Genomic DNA, 22,675 nt, shown 5'->3' on the forward strand with positions numbered 1-22,675 from the left:
TGCGAAGGTGCATAGGGGTCTCCTGGAGAGTCATAGATGAAGGAAGGTCTCTGCCTGTGCAGTCAGATGAACGCTCTGTTTTCTTAGGGCTGTTGCATGTTTTGCAGTGCCTCCCTCCCATTTTTGTGCTCTGGAACTTGCCTGTCACTGGCCATGACTTATATGGCAACTGAGTGTTAGTCTTCGTAGTGGACATTTGTATCCTCTTTGGAACAAGCAAGCTGCAGGTCTGAGTGGAATTGACAGCCAAAGAGGAAGGCCTGTCTTTGAAAGACTATACTTGTTTTAAGTCCAACATGTAAACCTGCACAACTGCAAGATCAAAAGCCAAGCTCTGTAAGTACTGATTCTAGTAGCCTTGGTTAGTTGTCCTCTAGACATTGGGAAAACTAGTATGTTTTCTTATCTTTGTATGTCCTGTTACTAGCAGGCTGAGATTAGTTTATCAGAGTTTTATGTACCAGATGGATGTTCTGAAGGCACTGCTGACCATATCAGACCTGCAAGGTGCTGTGCTTCTGGTGCTGTTGCTGGTTTTCCTTCAGTTGGGTACCTCTTGCCATGTGTGGTATGCAGGGCAACTCTGTCAGGTTGTTCTCCAACATGAATGAGCTCCCCACTGAGACCTGGAAGCCACGATAGCAACAGTTTCTTTCTTGTTCCTCCGGTGCGCTGTTGGGCATAGTGTGCTTGGTCTGCATCCTGTTGCACTCAAATTGCAGTCAAACAGGGTAAATAATTCCTCTGTGCCAAAACGGATACTGGGTGCTAGCTAGACTAGAGAGATGGTGAACTTGGGGCACTTCAGGAGATCAAGTTCTTCCGCAGCGTACTGCATGGTAATTCATTTGGGCAGTTCCAGTTGGTGAGAAATTTAACTGCAGCATTATTACGGTTGTAACCACGCAGGGATGGACTGCACGTGAGCCTGCCTGGACAGACTTAGTAAGCAGAGATGCTCACATCTAACAACATTCTACAGTGGAGGTATACTCGCAGTATGCACACATTATGCTTGGCAATATAAAATCTCATTTCAGCTGGCATATCCAGTGCTAGTATGTCACTGTATTCCTAGCTGTCAAGGTAATTAGTGTTAATTGGGATCTTTTTTGAATGAGCCTCTCATTTATTGTATGTTTGGCCCAGGCTTGGACTCAAGGACTTGGCAGTCTCCCATCTGCAGTTTTGTCCAGATGAACGTATATGCCTTACGGTGTACATATCAACAGAGTTCAAGGTATAATCCCTATTGTTGGCATGCAAGTGCTTTAAATCTTCATTCTACTGTAGGGTATGTTTTGCCCATTGTAGCAGTTAGCTGGCATTGGACTGCTCCTTCAGCCCTCTGCTCTTGCCTGTTGTCTTCTGACATGCGGTTACTAATTTCGTGACAGCTTCTGCTCTGTTGCAATGCAGCGTCAAACACTTTGAGCTGAACCACTCAACTGGGAGTCACCATCTCTATAAATTCTCTCACGTGTGAATGACCATCTCACTATTCCTCATCTGTTTCAGTGCTCAAACTGATCTAAGTGAATTAAGGTAACATTATTTGATCATTAAGGAAGTGGTCTTTGTAGCAGCCATTAGCTATCGCTGTTAGCCATGACTTTGTGTGCCTTGCTGTCAGTCTTCCGCTGTCGAGATTCACTTGTAATTTTAGCCAGAAAAGCTAATTCAGGTCTGGCCTTTGGTTCCAGGCAAGTTTTTAGACATGATTGGAGGGGACAACATGCTGAAATTCAGGAGATACAACAGCGTAGGTGCTTGGTACATTAAGGCCGGAAGCTCATTTGTAAGCAATAATGAAAATATAACCCAGGGTTCTCTGCTGAAATGTGTCTGCAGGTGTATCTTGATGACAGCATTTCATTTTCCAGCTGCCATTAAGGACAAAGCAATACTAAATGATGTCCTTTTTCTGGGACTGCATTGCCTTTTATGTATCTCTGGGACTTCTGGAGTAACTCGGGGTCCTTTCCAGTCAAACACAGATGAACTTTTCTGCTTTTCTGGAAGCCTTGGGTGAGTTCAGTGAGTTCCACTTCATGAAGTGGAAACTTCATGATTTTGTGACCTCAGTCTTTCTGTAGAGAGGATCCGATGCTAGTCTGCTTCAAAATGGAGTCTGTCTTCTCGCTTGCCCTCTAGGCGATTCCACTAAATTTGGGTAAGGAGGTTTCTTTTGCGTGGGGTTGGAGAGGGAAAAGAATAGAGTAACTATTTTAACTGCAATCCTTGGCTAATTGTTCTGTGGAGATCTACTGCAGGGCGTGTTGTGGAAGCAATGATTTACTTGCTTGCTTTTTTAAGTTTACCAAGTGTGGCTTTATCGTAAGATTGAGGTGTGTGTTTTCTAAAGGGGAAAACCCTTCTTTCGATCATTTCCCCTCAGTTAAAGAGTTCTGAGGAAGAAGATGATCCCATCAAAAAAATTCTTGGCAAGATGCTACTCTATTCCCACACCACAGTCCCAAAATATGGCTTTCTCCTGGGTTGTACTGTAAAGGGTTTGGTAAACCAACGCAGTCACAATAAGACTGAAAACAGCATTGACTAGAGGTAACTTCTGAGCAGTTTCTTCAAGAATATTTGTGTTCGTAAAAAGTATGCTCTCTTGCTCCCTTTGATTCACTGGTGCAGGTTGCCCAGAGAAGTGGTGGAGTCTGAAACCTTGGAGATACTCAAAAGCCATCTGGACATGGTCCTGGGCAACTGGCTCTGGGTGGCCCTGCTTGAGCAGGGGTCTTGGGCATAAGGACCTCCAGAGGCCCCTTCCAACCTCAACTGTTCTGTGATTCTGCGATTAGAAGGTCACAACCTGTCCCTTAAGATAAGATCTCTGCCATAGCAATTCATGCCTTGTTACATTGCAACTGAGCCAACGTGCTCCTTGCAAAACGTCGGTTCAAGGTAACCCAGAAGCTGCAGCAAATGCAGTGACTGCGTTGCTTGTTTAGCAACGATTCTTGATGAGAGCTTGTTGCGCACCTTCTTGAGGGTCTGCACAAGACCATGCTTAAGGTACAGTTAGTTCAATGTACTAACTTAAAGTAGTGCTATTTAAATAACTTGGAGCCTGGAGACTTAAGAAACAACTCTTCCCTTTGTGTTGGGGTACGGTGACCGCATGAAACTGGATGCTGCACGTCGCCAAGCCACAGTGTGTGCTCAGGAGGTGGCAGTTCTTGGAGAAGGTTCTTAACCTTGCTTTCCAGGGCACAAATGTAACACATCCTCAAGTCATATGGCAGAGCATTTTTTTTTTTTTTTCCTAATAGGCCTATTTTGGGAAAATGGGCTAGAGAGTCCTAGATTAGCTTTAGTATTTTGGACGCTAGTCCTACTTTTGTGCATGCACCCAGATGAATTTATCTTTAAGTTTTGATACAAATGCAGTACCTGGATTTTTAAAAGCACTGGGTAAACAACCTGTCTGAACATCTCCCAAGAATAAAGGACTCCAAGATGGCAAAGGAAGGCTTAACAGGAGCTACTGTCTGGAATCTGAAGCCAGACACGTTCAAAGTAGAAATCGAGTACAAATTAGTAATGGAGAGGGTGATTAACCACTGGAATGAACTGGAATGGATGGATCCTTGGTCTCTTGCTGTTTCTGAGGCAACGTGTCTTCTGGACATAAGTTAAGCCAGGTAACAGGTTTGTTTTACTTTATGCTGGCGTCAGCGTAGAGAAGGTGAAGTGGATGAAATGTAACAGCCCATGTTTATAGGCACGTGCATACGCACACGTGCACGCACACACGCATGCACAGGGTCCAGCCAGAAGACCTGACGATTCCTACAGACCTTAAGCTGTACATTAAGTAAAAGACTTAAATTTTGAAATTTTTTGTTACTCCTAGGAGAGGATTGGTTTGCAATTATGCCTGGGGTTGGGAATCTGCCTTTATTGCGAATTCAGCAGTGGTAGAACTTCATTCTTGGGGCTGAATTTGCACATTTTCTTCACCATCCAATGTACCGGGTTTATCAGCAAGCTGAAACTTGGTTCTTCTGCATTTCAGTAGCTGGTAATAGTCCTATTGTAGTAGCGGGGCCTATGTCCTCAGGCAGATACCATTTTCAGCCACTGATACTATCCTGTGTGGCTTTAAGCCAAGAATTTAGCCCCTCTGTTCATGTTTTACTTTTGACAAAATTGTGATGTTTCTTTTCCCCAAGGACAAAAGCTTTTAATTTGTTATTTGTAAAGCTCTTTTTAAGAACTGACCAAGGAAGGCAGTAGTGAAATAAAAAGTGGTGGCATTATTTTTTACTATGTGACTCACTCAGAAATTAAAAGGGAAAATTAATTTCTCTTCCAAATAAGTGATATCAGCCTCATCTTTACCAAGTGACTTCCTCCTTGCCTCTGCAGGGTGTTGTGGATCAGGGTGAACTATACTTCAAAACATTTAATTGCATACAGTGAGAAATGAAGAAAACTGAAGTGGATCCCAAGAATGTATTAAAAATCTGAACTAAAATGAGAATGATTTCATGTCAAGTGAGACAAATGCAGAGTTGATACTCCAGTGCTTCACACTTCCACTTGTCCTTGGTACTGAGAAAATGAGATTTTTAATATCTGAAAAACAGATTGCCATGAAGACTCATCCATTGTAAATTCAAGCTGCCTTTATAGCAACTTAAGCTGGGGACAAGATTGTTCATTACACCTGATTCTACAACTATGGCCATGATTTCCATATTAATATTGAATTTTTTTGATTGTCTGTACCAGGAATAGGAAGGGGAGCTGGTAGTGTTTTCCCTGTATTAGCAGATAATTTATTTAATGAATAATGCGAAAAGGGCAAAGGTTTGTGAGTTCTTACTTGCATATCAACTATAGATTGTGGCGACACCTGCTTTTGCTGTTGTGATCAAACCTGGTTTGCTGCTTCGGTTTATGCTACAAGGAGACTGAGGGAAAGAGGGATATTGACTCATGATTTCAGAATCCTGATTTGTTGGTGGCGGAAGTTACGTTGTTCGCGGCTGAACTTTTTTGGCTAAAATTATAGGCAAGGGGTTGCTTGTTTCCCGTCTGATGTGCCCTTAAATGACAAAAACATTTAAGCAACCTTTACATGTGTGTGGGGGCAGGGAAGGTATTTCTGTGCCACTGAACTTTAGACCAACGTTGAGTCAAAGACTATTTGTAACCCTTTTCAATAGCAGCCGTTCTGTTCTGGCATCAGATGTAGGAAGCACTAGCTTCCTCTCCTTTCTGGGTAACTGCATTTGCTTTCACAAGTCCAGCTACCAAGGCAGACCTGAGGATTCCCTGACCTGCCTTACGGCTTGGCTCTGTCTGTGACCGTTTGCGATTGCATTCAGGCTGTAATAGTGCTGCCTCAACCTTTAACAAAGCAAAAATTGAGAATTCCTCTTATTTTCTCATGAACTCTCTCCCGTTTATTTCTGCTGAAATGCTATCATTCTCTGCCTGGGCTCACAGATCTGGAGAATCTTGGAAAAGTTCCTCTTTCCTCCTCTGTTCACATCCCAAATTTGGGCTAGATCCTAATGGCTTTTCATTTATAACATCTGAGGTCTGTACCATTTTTTTTCTCTTCCATTAGTATCACTAATATCATTGTCCTGCCTTTGTCATCTCACACCTGAGTTACTGCAGCTTTTTCTTTGGCTCTCTATCTCATCTCCTCATGTTCCAGTTTTAATACTGTGTTTCACGATGATGGAAGGTGATCTTTTCTTTCCTTTGTGGGTTTTGTTCTTTGCTTCTTCCACACTCCTCACCCTGGAAGCAAATCTTTCTCTGAGGAATCCAGTTCTCTATCATTAGCCTCTCTGACCTTCAGGGAGTTTGTATGTATTTAAGTCTAATTTGTTCATCTTTGGAAAACAAAACAGCGCTCTCTATTAAACTCAAAATTTGGCAATAAGTCAACTGCGTGATCTCATATTTTTTGTGATTGCTTCAGGGAAAACGTTTTAAATGCAGTTAAGAGATTTCACAGAGGAGTGTTTTGGTGTAGAACTATCTTTTACAGGTTTGGGGTGGTTGATTGCAAGGGACCTGTGTGTTTGTCTCTTCCATTCATCGGTACTTTGGTGTCACGATTTCTCTCCCCGGCCGCAGTACATGACCTGTGGTCTGCCAGGACCACTTATCTTGTCTGTGACCTTGCTCTTGGTGACCTCCTCTCCTGGAGAGGAAGAAGGCAGCTCGAGAGCTAGATGTGGGCCAAATGACTTGTTTTGGAAACGGCAGCAGCCAGCTCTCAGCAGCTCCCTCCCTGAAAACACCCAGTGCTTTCCTTTGCTGCATCTGGGTGGGAGCAATCATGTGGGGGCAGACATAAAACCCCTGGGAAAGTTGGTGGCCAGAAGCTGACTGCTGCTACTTCTGGAAGAGCTCATTCAGCCCAGCCTTTTGCCCTGAGAGTTCCTAAGTTTCTTCACAAAGAAAAAAAAGAAAAAAGCCACGTAAACGATAGTATAGTCTGTGTACGCCCAGTGGACTCCATCTGGAATAGGTGCGGTTCTTCCCCAAAGCCTATGGCAGGTGTGATAGAGGAAGAACCATGCTATAGCATCTAGACCACTCTTAAACACCTAGAAGAGCCGAGATGTGTCCGTCCACAAGGCTTGGTTGCTAATATTACAGACGTTTCTTTATGGAACACAGAAAATTATCCCATGCAAATCCCTGTGCTGCCCTACCCACTTGTTTTCTGTTCCAGCTCACATACGCCCATAGCCTGAAGTGTAAAGATTCTCTCTAGTTCTTTCTGCATCTGCCTGGATATAATATCCTGCCTTTCTCTTTCCCGTTGGTTAATAGTTTGACTTCTGAAGCACTTTCAGTCCATGTTAGTTTGTGGAGAAAGACATCAGCAGTGATAGCTAAAGAAAATTCTATTAGGTCATTCCTTTTCAGAACATAGTACCTGTCTTCTAAGCTCTTTGCGGATGTTAGCCAAATAATCCTTTTAATAGCTTTTGTGAGTTAAAAGGGTAGGTAACTGTCATAAGGCTAAATGATTGCATAGATTAATTTGCTTGTGGCCAAAAGAAATCAATTGTAATTTAAATTTTTGTCTCTGGACTGATTACACTACCAGACATCAACGTTCTCCTTTGGAATCTACCATGTGCATTGAAGTATAGGTCTGTGATTATATATGGGTCTGGATTAGTTACAGATTATCCAGAGTAACGTGATTGAACATTTCCAGTTTTTAACCTATGGGCATGCTCAAGCTCAGAATACTCAGCTGGCTGGCCTCGTTTAGATCTGTAAAGTATTCATTTATAACTTGAGTCATTATAATTCGTAGGCTGTTTGGATGTAAAAGATTATTTACCAGACTTTAAGACCATGGGTCCATGCAAACCATGTCAAAGCTCCCGCTGAAGGCAAAGGGAAGAAAGAGGATGAGGCTTTAACAATCCATTTAAAGAATAAAAATTGAAAGGTGATATAAGAAAATTCAGTTGTTCCAGGGAGCATTTTTCTTAGCCATGGTTATATTTAGTGATTGGTATACATTGTACTGCCTTTTAGCAGAGGGATGGATTGGGGGATTGAGAAAGATCCTGAAGGGGCCTGTCTTTGGGGTTTTTTTAAACGAGAAGTGATTTGGCGCTACTGCCTGGTGAAACTGCTGTAAGGTTGCCCTTTGTAAGCCGGTTGTATAATTGTATGCCAGATAACAAGAATTCAGAATGTATTCGTCTTTCACAGAAATCTCTAATGTTTTTGTATATTTTAATTGTGTCTTACAGAATGGTGAATAACACTGAAGACCCTCAAGAGGCTTTATAACGTCCCATCCCCATGTAAAGTATGCTCAGAACTTTTCCAGTAGTGTAAGTACAAGCTAAAAAAACCCACAAAAAATAAGAGTTGTTTGGTGGTTTTTTTCCTGTTAATTTGTCTAAAAAGAGCAGAGAAATGGTTACAATGATTATCAGCCGTTGGCTAAATTAGGGAGTTCCGCTGGTTTGGTATTTGCTAGGCATTTAAACCAGGGAACAGTAGGATTTAATTCTTCACTTGGTCTGGCTGATATGTTATTTCTACCTCTACTTTTCTGTCACTGAAAGAGAAGGAAAATCACGCAGTTCTTAGAAACTCAGCCTTGATCAGAGAAAAGGTAGTGTTGAAAGAGAAATCTCCATACATCTGCTGAACATACTAGAGGGATACCAGAGCTGTGCAAGAGAGTTTAGCACCGCTACAGACTTGGTGAAAGGGGATGAGTACGCCGTTAATGTAGTATTATATAGCAAAGGCAGAAAACCTGGGGCACCTAACCTAACATTAGAATTGGATGTGTTGGTCCAAGCAACCACTGCTGTATCTTGAATCCCAGTATGAACTGAAGTTGTCTAATAAATCTCATCCTTGAATTTGAGCCTATTAGTTTGTTCTTTTAAATGACTTCTGTCATGAATCTTCAGTGTGGTTGGTTTCCGTGCTGTTTCTTCAATAAATAAGCAAATGAATTCAAAGTTTGAAGCTTGTCAGGCTGAAAGGAAAGGCTTGACCTGTACTGTGCTGTCATCCATCTCTCTCGCTGGCCAGTCCTATATTACTGTTCCCCATACCTCTTTTATAGGCACGACCAAATGCTTGTCCACTGGCAATCAGATTCTTGAGATACTTTGACCTCTTGACTTCTGATTGTACCTTCTGTCAGACTGAGTTGGAAAGAGAAATCCTGGCTACAGAATAGGTACTGGGCTGCTGTGAATGCAGTCAAATTTTCCCAGATGGATTATTTCAAGGATGAAGATTATTCATCTAGCACGTGGACATTCATAGTGCAAGTGACAGTGCAGTCACAGACTTCTGTAGAGGGAGTCACAGCAAAAAGTAACGACTGCCAGGGGTTTTGTGTTGAAAACTAAACTACCAATGTATTTCAAAAAGACTTCTTGATACAGCCATTAATTAGTTATTTTCTATTGCTGGTGGCTTAGTCTTCTGTTGAAAACTAGTGGTTTCCTACTTTGCCAGTCCCCTGAGCCACCTCCTCTTCTTTCTTTTAGCTGGAAATATGTTGGATTTCAGTATTAAAATCACCACTTGAAATTGTAAAGATCTAGTTCACAGCAGGAAAGAAGTCTGGAGGTAAGGCCACGCTGCCCTGTGCATCTTTATTATACTGGTAATTCAGAGTTTGCAGAGTGATCTTAGAGCTCCTTTGTGCTTTGTGTGAGCACAAGGACAGTCTGTCGGCTTTAACTTTGAATCAGACTTCTTACATAAATTTCCGAAATGTGAATTATATAGTTTTAATTTCCTATGCTTTAGCTAGATTTCAGTCATGTTCTGCCCCTGTGCAGTTTTAGTTGGATATCGCGTTGTTCTGTTGCTTTCTGGAATTGTTGTGGCACACTGATGTGCCCTGTTAGTCAGCTGCCACCTTCCATCAGAGAAGTAGCCACTTCATTCGATTCATTCGTATGTGCAGTTAATATGGTCATCGAGAATGCAATATAAGTATAGGTGAATAATTTTTGACTGAGTAAAAGCTGGGATGAACCTATTTGGAGGGGATTAGAGAGTATTAAATTGGAGGAAATGGGCCAAGATGACCCATTTAGGTATAAAGTTTCCAGATTAAACCGTAGGTATCTTTTAAAAAGGATAAGTGGGCATTGTGGTTTCAGAAGGGGAAAGAAGAAAACAGACGTCTTTTTAAAAAAACAAAACAAAACAGTTTTAACTTAAATACTGAATAAGGTTAAAATTGAACAGTCTTAAAACTACCATGGTTAGAGAGTAGTTTGGTTACTCCTACCATGGGGCAGCATCCTCTGTCAGAAGAGCAAAGTAGGCAGCTGGCTGCAGTTACCTTTTCACCTGCCTACTTTTTATCCACAGTTGGCTGAGAGTCAGTAGTTGAGAGGAGTTTGAGCCATGGTGTGAACACAAGACTCTTGATTTTGGTCTCACAAGAATTAGTCATTTATCTGAAACGAAGTCCTCCTGTAGCCAATGCAAGTATATCTCTGTTGGGTTCTCCATAAATATAATGGGAATAATTACTTGTACTTCACAGGCTCGTGGCAGTATTGGTTAATTAATATGTGTTAATAGGGAGATATAAGCATCAGTATTTGTGTTGCATGTTTCAAACTCTCTCAAAATATGATTTCTGATAGAACTAGACAGTTTCAACATTGTCACTTCAAGTTTACCTGAATTATTAGGCCGGTGCTTATGAATCTAACTGCCAGCAATGATAGAGCTGTCTTGGGAGTGAGTAAAAGCCTGCTGAGTGGAAAGAAAGTCAGTGTGAGTAATGCAGAGGAAAAAGGACTAGATTGAAGCCTTGTCATCATTTAGGAAAAAACAACAGAAAGAAAGGAATGAGTATGTGAACGATACCAAAGTCAGCACACATTGAAGAACGGACAGTGGAGTTACAGTGGCTTAGAAAGTCACCACACGGCTGAGCTGTGTTAACTGTCCAGCTTCCTTGAAATGTGACACGAAACACGTTAATTAAACTTGGGTGAAAGAGGACTCAGCTAATTTGGTCTTTTTGTTTTCAGTGACAAGGTACTGTGTAAATAGTTGGTGGCTGTAGGAATATTCAGCTGGCATTTTAAGCTTGCTTAACTGAAACAATGTCTTGTCTGAGCCCTTAGTTTTACTTTAAGATAAACCAGATGAGTTAGTTAATGATTTCATAGGCAGCTAAGCCACTCTGAAAGGGACCTAAAAGAAATCTTGTTGCACGTGTGCCTCTTCTGCCTACTTCTGCTGTTGGCAAAATTGGCTTGTCCCCACCTGTTGAGTTGGTAATAGCAATAATCAGAGCCTTCTCTAAGCTAATTCAGCTCACTAACCCAGGCAGAAGCTAGCTATGAGTGGGTTGGTTGGTTGATTGATTTTCCTGCTGGGTTAGTGAACTCAACTGGTCTGTGGAGATTTCCACCAAGTCCTGGAGCTATGCAGAAGGGCAGAGGAGCAGCTCGTAGGTCAGTTCACCTTCTCTCACGCATCTGCAGCCTCAGGACTTGCATCTGTAGGTGTTCTCCTCCTGCTCCAGGTAGGACACAGAAAGATTTGGACTTGCCCTGAGCATATAGACTGGGTCTGTGTCATGCAAGAGGAAATTTCTCTAGTTCAGGTCTGGGCTACACAAAGAGATGTTTCTTGCTTTAAGAGCATTAATTAGGACGTGTGATTCTTTTTGAAATGCTTTTAAATAAAATAAAACTCTAATATGGAAGCAACTGTGGCCAAAAGCCCATGTTTTTGCCATTATGATTTATATTCTTCAAGGAGCCGCTGTTATCTATTCCTGAGTTGTTCTCCAAGTATAATCTCTGTCTCCACTAAGACTGTGTGCCAGTAAAACTACACTTGCAAACTGTTTTCTAGTGGGAAAAAAATTTGCTTTGCAGTTAAGCACAAAATTAGGGGTAGGTAAGTTTCAGTTATTTGCTGGGTTTGGATTGCAGTTTTCTGAAGTAACAAATTTCTCTTTAAGGAAGTGTGTTGATTATTACTGCTGGCGATAGATCCTGAGGGAGAATGAAAGTGCCTGAAATACTTCAGAACGTCTCTTTTTCTTTATGTGTGGAAGAGAGGTGGTGGACATCCTGGTGATGGCATTCTGTGAAACTTGTCCTTCACCTTGTCGTATCTGATGCTATAGATGGGCCCTGTAGGATGGCGGTATGTGTGGTGAGAAAATGCTCAAAGTTTGGCCAGGCACCTGGTCTTCCTTCTTGCAGAATGCCTGTGTGACTTTGAACAAGTCATTTTGAATTGTCAGCTCCTTTCTCTGAGCTCTTGGTCGCAAAAATTAGCATAGTTTTACTTCCCTGCCTCACAGATGTATTCTATAGAAAGATGTGTTTCAAGGATTTAGATACTCCAGCTAGCAGAATTAATAGAGAAGAATTCTGACGTTCTGTCTGGATTTTAATAAAGGATTGGTCAAATTCTGAAGTGAACTGAAGGAGGCAGAAGACAGCAGTATACCCGCCCCTGTAATCTTGACGGCTGAAAATACGTGACTTGCCAGTCTGGTGTCTAGGTTAGGCCCACGTCTTAATTTTATTGCCACAATGACTCTGGTTCTTCATGTGGGTTAAAGGCAGTGTTTCGCTGTGTTGGTGAGATTTGCTTAGCTGTGTAACTCTGTTTCTGTTACAGAGCTGATATATCCAAAGTTTAATCTTCGGCTTCCAAATCCAAGAGCTCCTCCTTTGCTCTTGGCACAGGTTTGGGCTTTGGGCCCTGGTTCAGCACTCAGCTGCCACTACAGCTTTTCTCTCTGTTTGTTAGTCCTTCTGATCCCTCATTCTGCCCTTGAATCCAGCCTCGGAGTTTGAATTCCTGCCTCGTTGCTGTAGAATTGCAACAATAGTAGGAAACCCAGATTTTAGAAGGAGGGAAGGTTAGGGTTAGACAGATGTCAGTGTGAATCAGTCTGTGCCTTGAGTGGAATTCAGAAGTATCTGGCTCCCAGCCCTGTGCTTAGTCAGAGGTCAGTCCCTTTTGTAAGACTTGGATTATGACAATAATTGCCATTTATATTATATTTTTGCCTTGTAAGATCGATCTCAAGTTCTCTCTCTCTTTCCCAAAGATGTAAAGCGGGTACTATAAAGCAGAGTAAGTTACTCACCCAAGTGGAATCAGTGGCAAAACTCTTAGGCTTTGCTTACTGCCAGTGTGCCGGCATCCAGTAAAAAATATTTTATCGACAGTGAAGAATTTCAAAGACTGAGTGGAAGAACAGCTTATGTAGGAGTAGTGAATCAGGGTTTGGGGGCTCTTTAACTAGCTGAGAAACTTGAAGCCTCCTGAAGAAATGATATGTTGATATTCTGCTCTCAGCTTGCCTTCTATAATTTGTGTAGCGGTGAGTATTTGATTACGTTGGATTTATTTTCAGAAGTTTCAGGCTGCTCTTATTAACTGTCACCATTTTGATCGAAAGCGTATGGCAGTGTTCTGCATTCATAAGACAGTGTTTTGCATTCATAAACAGAACCGGTGACGTTTAACCTCGATAGATCAGCTTGTAGTCTGATTTCACTCCTTGCTGCAATGTGAGGCTTTCGTTTCCCTGGGATGAGAGCAGTCATTACAAGCATTACATTTTGTTTGTGAATCAGGATGAATGGGAGTAGAGTCCTCTTTGAAAATCAGAACTAAGAGATGCAACTGCAGGAGATAATTATGCTAACGTATGGATAAGGATGGCTCTGTGTTCGTTGACATGATGAGCACTTGAGGCCTGATTTTTTTTCTCTCTCTTGAAAACTGGTACAACTCCACTGAAAATACTGGAGTTGCAACTGATGAGCATAAGTGTTGGCTCAGATGAGTCAGGTCCTTAATCCTCTGGTGCGCCCCAGAATTCATAGCATCAACCAGTGTTTTGAAGGCAGCTTTGCTTAATATGGTGCAAAGCTTTGGGCGTTTCTGAAATATTTAAATTGGCTGTGAATAAAAGGAGATGCACTTGTTCAGTAAGAACAGAAGAGGGCAAAGCTTGAATTTCAGAAGACTAGATAGTGTTATGCCCTAAATGTCCCAGTTTTATTCCAACAAGGCCTTAGAGCTGCACTTGATGGGTCCCAGTCTTTGCCTCTGAACGCGTGTGCATGGTGTGTACTGTTTACTTTGTGATATATGTCAACCGCTCTGTTTGTGGAACAGCTATAGCTCAGAATGAAAGTCCCTCTCTTGGGCATCTTATAAGAACCAGCTGCATCCTTTGGGATGGGTAACGGTGGGTGAGATGTGGAAAAGGAAGGAGGAGTGAATGCAACTTTGCTTGGGTCCTTAGATCTCATAAAAATGTGTGGAGAGAGAAACAAGCTTGCATAACGTAAAGCACGGTTAAAAAATTAACAGACTGGGCACCTGGAAGTGGAGTTTCTTTGTAGTCACTGGTTCTGATAGAAAGCATCCGGAGCGGTAGTTCATGTGAATTGGGTTGTTGAATATCAGGGTGGTTGATAAGCAAATTATATTGCCTTTGGAAACAGCAACGCCATCCTTAATACCGATTTTTGCTTGCTGTCTAGATCAGAGACCTCACGTAGAAGGGAAACATAGCAGCCCAGTCCTACCGAACAAGGATCCTTACACCAGTGCATGGTCTGGGGACTGGGCATGCAAAGCCAGCACAGCTGCTCTCTCTGCTGTATGTTTTTAATAGCTGGAGGACATCCATCTCCACAGTGGTTCAGATAGCGGTTCTCCTAGTACTGTGTGCACATACACACAGGAAAAAACTGGCAGGCTAAGGAGTTCAAGCTGTGAGAGAGACTGTGATAGCTAAACACTTGTTTAGTTAACTAGTTGTAGAAAATAATTTCTTTGCTATATACTTTGGGATAACCTACTTCAGCTGAAAAGCCACAACTTTACCGTGTGATTTTGCTCTTCCATTTAAAGGGCAAGATTGTGTTCAATGACACCAAGAAAGTGCATGTTATTTGGCAAAAAATGATGGTGCTGTAAAAGGTAAGATTACAAATTCTGGAGTTACTGTTCACACGACAGTGTAGTGCTGTGAGGGTCCTACCCTGGACCAGCAGTATATGCCATATGTCAAAGAAGGGTAGAAGTTGGCATCTCTCCCCATCCTGTTTGCCACAGCTGATGGGACTTTTTATCAGAATCATTCTTAAACCAATTACCAGACCTAGGATCCTGTTCTGAACACTTTGGCTCTAGCCCACATCCATATTATGCAGATTATATCAAATATAGGTCTTATATCAAAAAGCGCAACTGGTTTTGTAAGTCTTGAGCTTTGCAGAGCTTATTAGATAAAGTAGTGAATTTTAATGGAAATTTGGAGAAGGACCTCTGCAGAAGAGGATCTCTTCAGTGATGCTAGAGTACTTCCTACTCATGTACAGTGAGTAGAAGAGTGGAAAAAATGATTTCTTGTGATCATTAAAGAGTCCAGAGCCATTTTCTCAAATGTTAGAAGTGTTAAGGCTGGTGTCTGGCCTTATTCCCAAATGGGTAATTGAATTGCTTTGAACTTCTGCAAGTTCAATTGGACATGGGCTTAGCTCGTAGCTGTTTTTATGGGATTATTCTGCTGTGTTCCATCACCTAGAAAGTTAGTGTGGGGTAAATGCTTCTTGTATCTGTGAGGGCTTGGGCTATGATAGTAGGTGAGAAAACCTTGCTGTGTTTTGCCTTACTTTTCTCTATGAGATGCAGGAAGGTAAGGGAAGAGAACACCTCTGTATCTGGCCACGTACCCCCACTCAAGATCAGTACTGCCAAAGTGGGGAAGGAGCCCTGTATCTAAAGGGTAAAATTCATACAAAAAAGAGGCTAAATAATCTTGGTGGTATGACAAGGCAAAGCAATGGTATTGAGAGCTATTATGCCCTTAAACAGCCTTCACTCCAGAAGGTGGTGTTAGAAGTGAAAAAGAGTGATCTGGCTGGTTGAGACCTGCTGGGTATTTTATATCTGTGGATTTGCAAGGGAAAATAAGTTCTTTCTTATTTAGCTCCTTATAGTTCTCCCTTCAATCTGATATTCAGGTACCTCAGGTTCCTTTTGGATGAGCCAGAAGAGATAAGCATGAAGTTTTAATGCTTTATAGATACCAAGAGGCAGTGAGTGGAATTGGGCCATCTTACTTGGGGTGTGACTGCCAACTTCATGTAAGAAATATAAATAAGATTGATACTTTAAGCTACCATTTTTCTGTCAGGATCTAAATAAACTTGATTCATTTTAAGGGCCAGATTCAGTTGTTAAAATATTTGTCAATTTTAGTTTTGAGCTTAATTAGTACTTTGCAGAGGTCTTGCTTTCAAAATTTCCGGAAGAAAAAGGCATGGTGATTCTCCCTTGGTTGGCGCTCTCTTTCGGATATCTCCCCAAGGAAACTGGACAGCCCGTTGTAACTGGTGACTAACTGATCAGAAGATAAAGCATGCGATCATAAGCTAAGATCTGCTAGTGTCGAGGATATTTTGCTACATTGGCAGCAAAGTTTGCTAAAGTTTGACCACAGCAAAGCAGTCGGTCCACAGTCTTTGTTCTCAGGAAGAGTATTTGCTATCTTTATTTTCTCCTGCACACCCCCAATCATTCTGCTTGTCCCTATCTTGTTTTACTTCTTGTTACTTTCGCAGTTGATTGTATTTCACAAGGAAAAAGAGGGGGGAAGCAAATTGAATTATAGCTAGCCAGAGGAGTTCAGGAGGATAAGAGGCTCTTACAGCAGTATGGGGGGGATGAAGTAGTGGAGAATATCCATTAATTAATGAGGTGAATGAAATTATGATGATTCTAAAATGGCTGATTTACTTAACTGCTTTGTAAATTGATCTTTAAACGGGGTAAGTTTATTGAAATATTTTAGAAAGGGAAAATAACTGAAGCCCTGCTAGAGTAACAGTTCTAAATAATGTTACTGTAGTTATTCATTAAAAAGCAGTAGATAGTTGTCAATGTTGGAACATGTTCAATAATACCAAGTTTTGCAATATTTGTTTTGGGGTTTTAATGGAAAATTCCCAGTTCCTGCAGTTGTTTTCGATACATAAAACTCACTCAGAAGCATTGTTTCTAGATCTCTTGCTTGTGTAGAAAAGCACATGAAAATGTGAATAGGAGTTCAAAATCAAGATGACCAATAAGAAGTATGTCAGATGCAATGTATGCTGTGTATGTAAGTATAAGCAAGGCAGTTTTTACATCTGTGTATGCCATTAGTGAGACCACCAGTGAGATACTGTGTCTGATTTTGGTGTTCATATCTTTTTAAGTGTTAAAAAAAATGACACAGAAGTTGTCTAAAAGGGTTGGAGGGCTAGATAGAAGGATACATTGCATGGACAGACAGACTGCTGGAATCGTCGACTTTGGTTTTGTTTTTACTGCCCCCCCCCCCCCCCCCCCAATTTGCCAACATTTTTCCAGTGATTGTTTTAAACATAGTATAATGGATTTAATCTCACAGTAGGTTTGCTGGTCTTAGATTACTTTCTGCAAGCCTTTTAGCAGCAGTCCACAGATTAACAGGACTCTGTAGAACACAAGTTGGAAGTCATTGAATATCGTATTCTTACAGCAGAGGATGGCCTTGTCCAGCGGCCCTTGCATCCCTGCGCGATTGAAATTACTGCACGTGCACAGCGGATCCCCGCTGCATCAAAGTGGGACAAATTGGAGGCCAGATCACTTTCCCACATACAGCCGCGTACAACAGAAGGTCAACTGTTTCTCTTGCATACAAGAACACTGGAGTTCATTATGTGTAATTCACTAGTAATTCACTAAAGGATACTTAGGATTCACTAAAGGATTATGTGTAATTCACTAAAGGATATTAATTTGGCCTGAGAACCCAGATCTGGAAGCTCAGTCCTGACATTTTAGACAAATTAGGGATCACACTCAAATTTTAAAGGAATGACTGGCCGTGGCAAAAAACTGCTGCAGGGAATGGTAAGTTCTGTGTTGCTCGACATTTTTGAAGCCATCTGGAAAGTCATGCTTTTGTCAGATGTGAGTTTTTGAGTGCACAGGCCTAGAAGGACAAAAGTTTTGGGTTTCTAAATCTGTAACAAATTGGAGATTAAACTAGATAATCCAAAGTATGTTTTGGTATTAAATGTCAAAGAGTCAGAAAAGTAGGAATTTTGAGTAGAGGTAATTCTGGGTGGAGGTTCTGGCTCATTAAATCCTCCAGTTCGACAAGTACTTGAGCACATGACCCTTGGTGTTGACAGATAAATGATCCAGGAAGTGGTGACATGAGAAATACAGGTAAGAAATGACACGACTGGGTTTATCTCTAAGGAAAGGTGAGCTTGACATATCTAGTGAAAACCATCTCAAGGCCAGGTGTTTAAGAAGGTATTTTCTATTTGAAAACCATGCAACTCAGAGCTGACATGGGGGGCTTTCAGGCTGTACAGGCGTTTGTGGTGTGAGTCAGTAAGTCAGTGTGACACTTCTCACAGAGCTTGGAGAAAAGGATTGAGCAGCCCTGCCTCCCCCAACGCAGCGGCCAAACCCAGAACACAATGTCTTTTTCCAAATGCTCCTTGTCAAGCTCTGAACGTCTCAGTCTGAGATGCGACTTCTAAATTTTAGTTGTTACAATTCCAGTCAGTTGCTAGTCTACTGCTGCGTTGGCTGCTGTGCCCTCCTTTTAGTAGAATAATCTGTGTGCTTGTCTTTTAAAATTTAAAATGGCTTGTACGTTTTCAGTAATCAATTGTCCGAAGGACAGCACATTCCTGTTGGACTGAAGCGCTTATATGGCTGTAGTCCGTCTGTCTTCGCACACAGTCATTTTCTTGGATGGGAGTCATCCCCTTGCATTGTCCTCCTGCTTCCATCTCCCACACTGCTGAACAATGTGGGACACACTGTTGAGACAATGAAAGGGGTTTGATAGTTGCTTTATGAGACCAAAGATAGGAGCTTCTCATTTCTGTATTTTCCAGGCTGCAAATGCCATTTTTGTGGATTTGTGCATCCTGGCTTTGTAGCACCGTGTCTGTACAGCTACACTCTAGCTACAGCTCTACTAAGCAAGCCAGTTCTCAGTTCCTTTCTTCAGCCCCAAGACCACTTGGCCAAATCCATACTACCAGACACTCTTAGCCTTGAGTCTCAGTGGCTGCATCCAAACAGTGTTTGTGGTTTCTGCTCCATCCAAAATCTTGAAAAGAGCTTGCGAATTGGTCAGGAGTGCACTGGTTGACCAAAACTGTGCCAAAGACAGTTACAGTGATTTAATAATGCTGGAGATGACTGTGCATACGGTGCATCTTCCTGGGCACTATTTAATTTACTAGTATTGACATGGCTATACCCTCTGACTCAAGGATAGGCCTGTTTCCATTGCCTGGTCAGGTCTGTGTTGTGAGATGTTACTCCCCTGAAGAGATGCCCTTGCTACAGCCCCAAAACCTACAGGCTTGGTTTACTTTGTGATTTCATTCTTTACTGTGCTTCATGTTTTCTGAAAAAAGACTAAATGCAGCAGTTGAAAAAGTTTTGTCACTCTGTGGCTCCTGTTGGGGACTTCTCTGTGCCAGTGCAGAAATGGAAATGAGGAGCGATCTTCAAAATTTGTGGAGAGAAGTAGGCAGCCCTGTCCCTGGAACGTCTATTATAATTGTGACAGCCATCACCCCTCTTCTGGTTTTCATAGGGTCCTTGGAATTCTTACTTGACTTTCCTGAGGCTGCTGTTTGTCTGCTCTCCCTTGTAGGGATTGTACATTAGCTCTGTCATGTCTCCTGGAGTTTGAGTGATCTCTTCACCCTGCTCTCCTGCAGGAATTGTAGTAAACCCTTGACTCACAAGAAGATTCACAAGAAGGATGGAAAATGCCTTGATCTCTTTGCCAAGTTCTGTCTGCCCTCCATCTGCCATCCCGTCTTCTCAAGATCTTGAGTTCTGAAGGAGGTGATCTTGTCATTTGTGTGCTGTTTGGATCTGTAGTGATGAGACTTAGGAAGGAAAAGAGATTAAGGGAGCATATTGTGATTTTTTTTTCAGTTCCATTTCTGGGCTTTGCAGCAAATACATGTTCATTGTTCTGGCACCTTGGCAAGTTTAGGAGTTAAAAATGCTTTTGTTGAGCCACCATGATGATTGAGTTACATCAGAAGCCTGCCTTTGGAGAGGAAAAGGCTGTAGACTTATTTCTTTAAATGAAAGCTCAGTAGTAATTGGATGTGCTGCACTTTCCTTGTTAGGGCAGGCGATCTGTGACAACATTCCAGGTTCAAAAGTTACTAACTTCAGAAATCGAACTTCAGTCAAATCAACTTTGGTCCTACAGGCCACTAGAATTTCCGCTAGGTGTGTTTTTTATCTTCTTTTTTTCAAGGTAGCAACAAAAAGTTACAGCAACTTGAACTCTTCGTACTTACGATTCGAAAGAGTTCAGATTCATAAATCTCATGTCATAACTGGTTAAAACTTCTCCAGAAAAACTCACCCTCTGGCCTTGACCTAACAGTTTTGGAATCTGGGATTTCTGTCTGGTGGATACTTAGCAATAGGCAAAATTTTGTCTGAAATCCAGTTGCAGCCTTAATTACTGAGCATCCACTGTCTCTGTAGCAGCGGTTTATCAAAAGCAAAAGGCTGCTAACTGCAGGTTTGTTGTAGAAGGTGTAGGGAATGCTAGTAGAAGAGAGAAACGCTATTTGAGCACTTCAAAGAAAATAAGCCCTTCTGCTACATAGTGAGACTAGCATTCATGGGAGGTTGCCTGCTGAGCTTGTTTGGAGGTGGACTGTTGGGCTGCCAGCTCTGTCATGTGTGTGACTTAAAGTTTTGGACCAGAATTGATCTTTCCTGCATGTAAGGTACTTTCCATGTATCACAGAAAACTATTGAACTGAAGTATTTGCTTTTACATTTTACCTTGTTTTTAGTCTGCTGGAAACCATGTCTCACTACACAGACGAACCAAGATTTACCATAGAGCAGATAGACCTGCTTCAGCGCCTGAGACGTACAGGAATGACCAGACATGAAATCCTCCACGCGCTGGAAACCTTGGATCGTCTTGATCAAGAGCATAGTGACAAATTTGGAAGAAGGTCTAGCTACGGAGGTGGTTCCTACAGCAACAGTACCAACAATGTCCCAGCATCTTCCTCTACAGCCACAGCTTCAACACAGACCCAGCATTCTGGGATGTCCCCATCACCGAGCAACAGTTACGACACCTCCCCACAGCCTTGCACTACTAATCAGAACGGGAGGGAGAGTAACGAGAGGTTGTCTGCATTCAACGGGAAGATGTCACCTACCCGCTACCCACTTGCAAACAGCTTGGCTCAAAGGTCATACAGTTTTGAAGCTTCTGAAGAGGACTTGGACATTGATGACAAAGTGGAGGAACTGATGAGGTTAGTAGAAGTCTTTGTAAAAAGTTGGGGAAGTCAGAGGGAGAAGTCCCTCAGAAGAAATCTGCGTGTTGGAGGACTGCTGTGGTAGTGATAGGTATTATCAAGAAAGCAGGAACTGCGTTAGACAGCTATTTCCCTGCTAGTTCCCTAATGGTCACCATCTCGGTACCTCTCGCCTGCCTCTTAGTCTTGTGTAGACAACCCCTGGCCGTGTGTGGGTATCCCACAATTTGTTTTACTACTGAAATATTTTTTCCCATGCTGTACCAAAAATTGAAATTGATGTTAGTGCACTAATTTTCCACCCTACTGTTATTCAGAAGACTGCTGACTGATTGTCAATTCCCATGACTGCTCCTCCACTACTTCATACCAGTTGTATTTCCTTCCCTATATAGGCGGAGCAGGGAATGTGCTTGGTTAATGCTTTCCACTGGGATCTGCAGAGCATGTATGTTATCTGTTTATAGTTTGTGGCAGGGGCTGACTCTCTCTGGGATTTGCACAGTCTGCAGATTGGCATAGGAAAATACAAATAATAAAGAAGAAGCAGAAGTCTTCAGTGAGAGCCAGTTGGGGTTTTTTTTCCAGACTGACCTTCCTTTACTTTTAGCGGCTTCCTTTTCAGCATTATGGCGAAGATGAAAGGAGGGGATTATACCACTGAGGATGAAAGTCGGAGCCAGTGGGCCTGATAGCAAAAAGAAATAAGAGGAAAGGCCAAATGTCTCAAAACAATTTTGGTCATAACGTTGGAATGTCTTTTTTCCCCAAAATCATAACATTTATGAAGTACCTAGGAGAGAACTAGGGTCCATAAGCTCCAGGATGAAAATAATGTTTGAAGTAGTTTGGAGATTTAGGGTAAAGGTATGGCTTTTGGGGGACAGGATGAGAGATGAGCAGTAAGAAAAGCTGATCAACCTCATCTACTGTCTGCTGCAGGATAATGGAATAATGCAGGAAGGTGGTGAGTATAGCAGTGTGCAGGAGTTCCCATTGCTGAAGTTTAATCGTTCCTTTGAGTTTTGGGTTCCTGTGCAATAAGTCTCAGGTAATGCTTTTAGTGCTTATTTAAACTGAAACTACTTTTATTTGCAGGCATATGGAAGATGAGTGTTGGGTACCGAAATAAAAATGAACCCACAACATAGCATTTATTTTGCATTTACATTTGCAAGCTTGAATGCTGCTGCGGCAGGAGGGGAGAAGGGGAAGGGAAATTACCAAATAATAAAGCCTAATAAAGTCTGGTTTTAATTGTCTGCCCTTCTGAGGAAGAGGAGGGAAAAGTATGTGTTTACTGCAATTGGAACTTGCTGTATATCACAGTCCCTATGCAACCTCCAAATTATTTTCTTTTTAGCACGGTTTTAGTCCCTTCCGAACTACCTTTACACACCTTGTAAAAATCATACAAAGGCTTTAAATAACTGGCACTTGTTCATTCAGTGCAAGCTGTGGACTGAGGAAGTAGGGGTGGGGGACAGAGGTTGCAAAATCTTTTCTCCTTTGGGTCTTTTCCTTGAAAGGTTGGAGAAGGTTTGTGTATGTATATTCAGCTACCCATGCAGACCCTGCTATCCTTTATTTTTTATTTTTGTGCCTCATTTTTATGGCTGAGGTTTTTATGCTGGTATGAGAGATTTATTCATCCCTGTGTAATGAAACTTTGTACATTCCATATGGCGGTGCTGCACCTAATATGAATTATATAGGACATGAGTCATCCATTCTCCTGCTAGGGTACTTTGATCAAACGTGACACTTGTTAAAAGAAGTGTCCA

At 41.9% G+C, this 22,675-nt stretch overlaps 1 protein-coding gene across 13 annotated transcripts in view; it reads left to right on the forward strand.

The window, feature by feature from the left end:
• HMBOX1 (homeobox containing 1) overlaps positions 1 to 22,675 on the forward strand; it is a 124,270-nt gene that overhangs the window by 38,862 nt on the left and 62,733 nt on the right. For 12 of the 13 annotated variants that reach the window (XM_075497669.1, XM_075497673.1, XM_075497676.1 and 9 more), the window contains exons 2-3: positions 7,764 to 7,847; positions 20,409 to 20,888. In XM_075497669.1, the coding sequence (XP_075353784.1) occupies positions 7,825 to 7,847; positions 20,409 to 20,888 (503 nt within the window). In that variant the 5' untranslated portion in view covers positions 7,764 to 7,824. Of the gene's footprint in view, positions 1 to 7,763; positions 7,848 to 9,042; positions 9,115 to 20,408; positions 20,889 to 22,675 lie in introns of those variants that run through there. The other variant, XM_075497675.1, reaches the window with a different exon arrangement.

The sequence above is a fragment of the Mycteria americana genome, chromosome 3 (assembly GCF_035582795.1).
Source record: "Mycteria americana isolate JAX WOST 10 ecotype Jacksonville Zoo and Gardens chromosome 3, USCA_MyAme_1.0, whole genome shotgun sequence".
NCBI lineage: Eukaryota > Metazoa > Chordata > Aves > Ciconiiformes > Ciconiidae > Mycteria > Mycteria americana.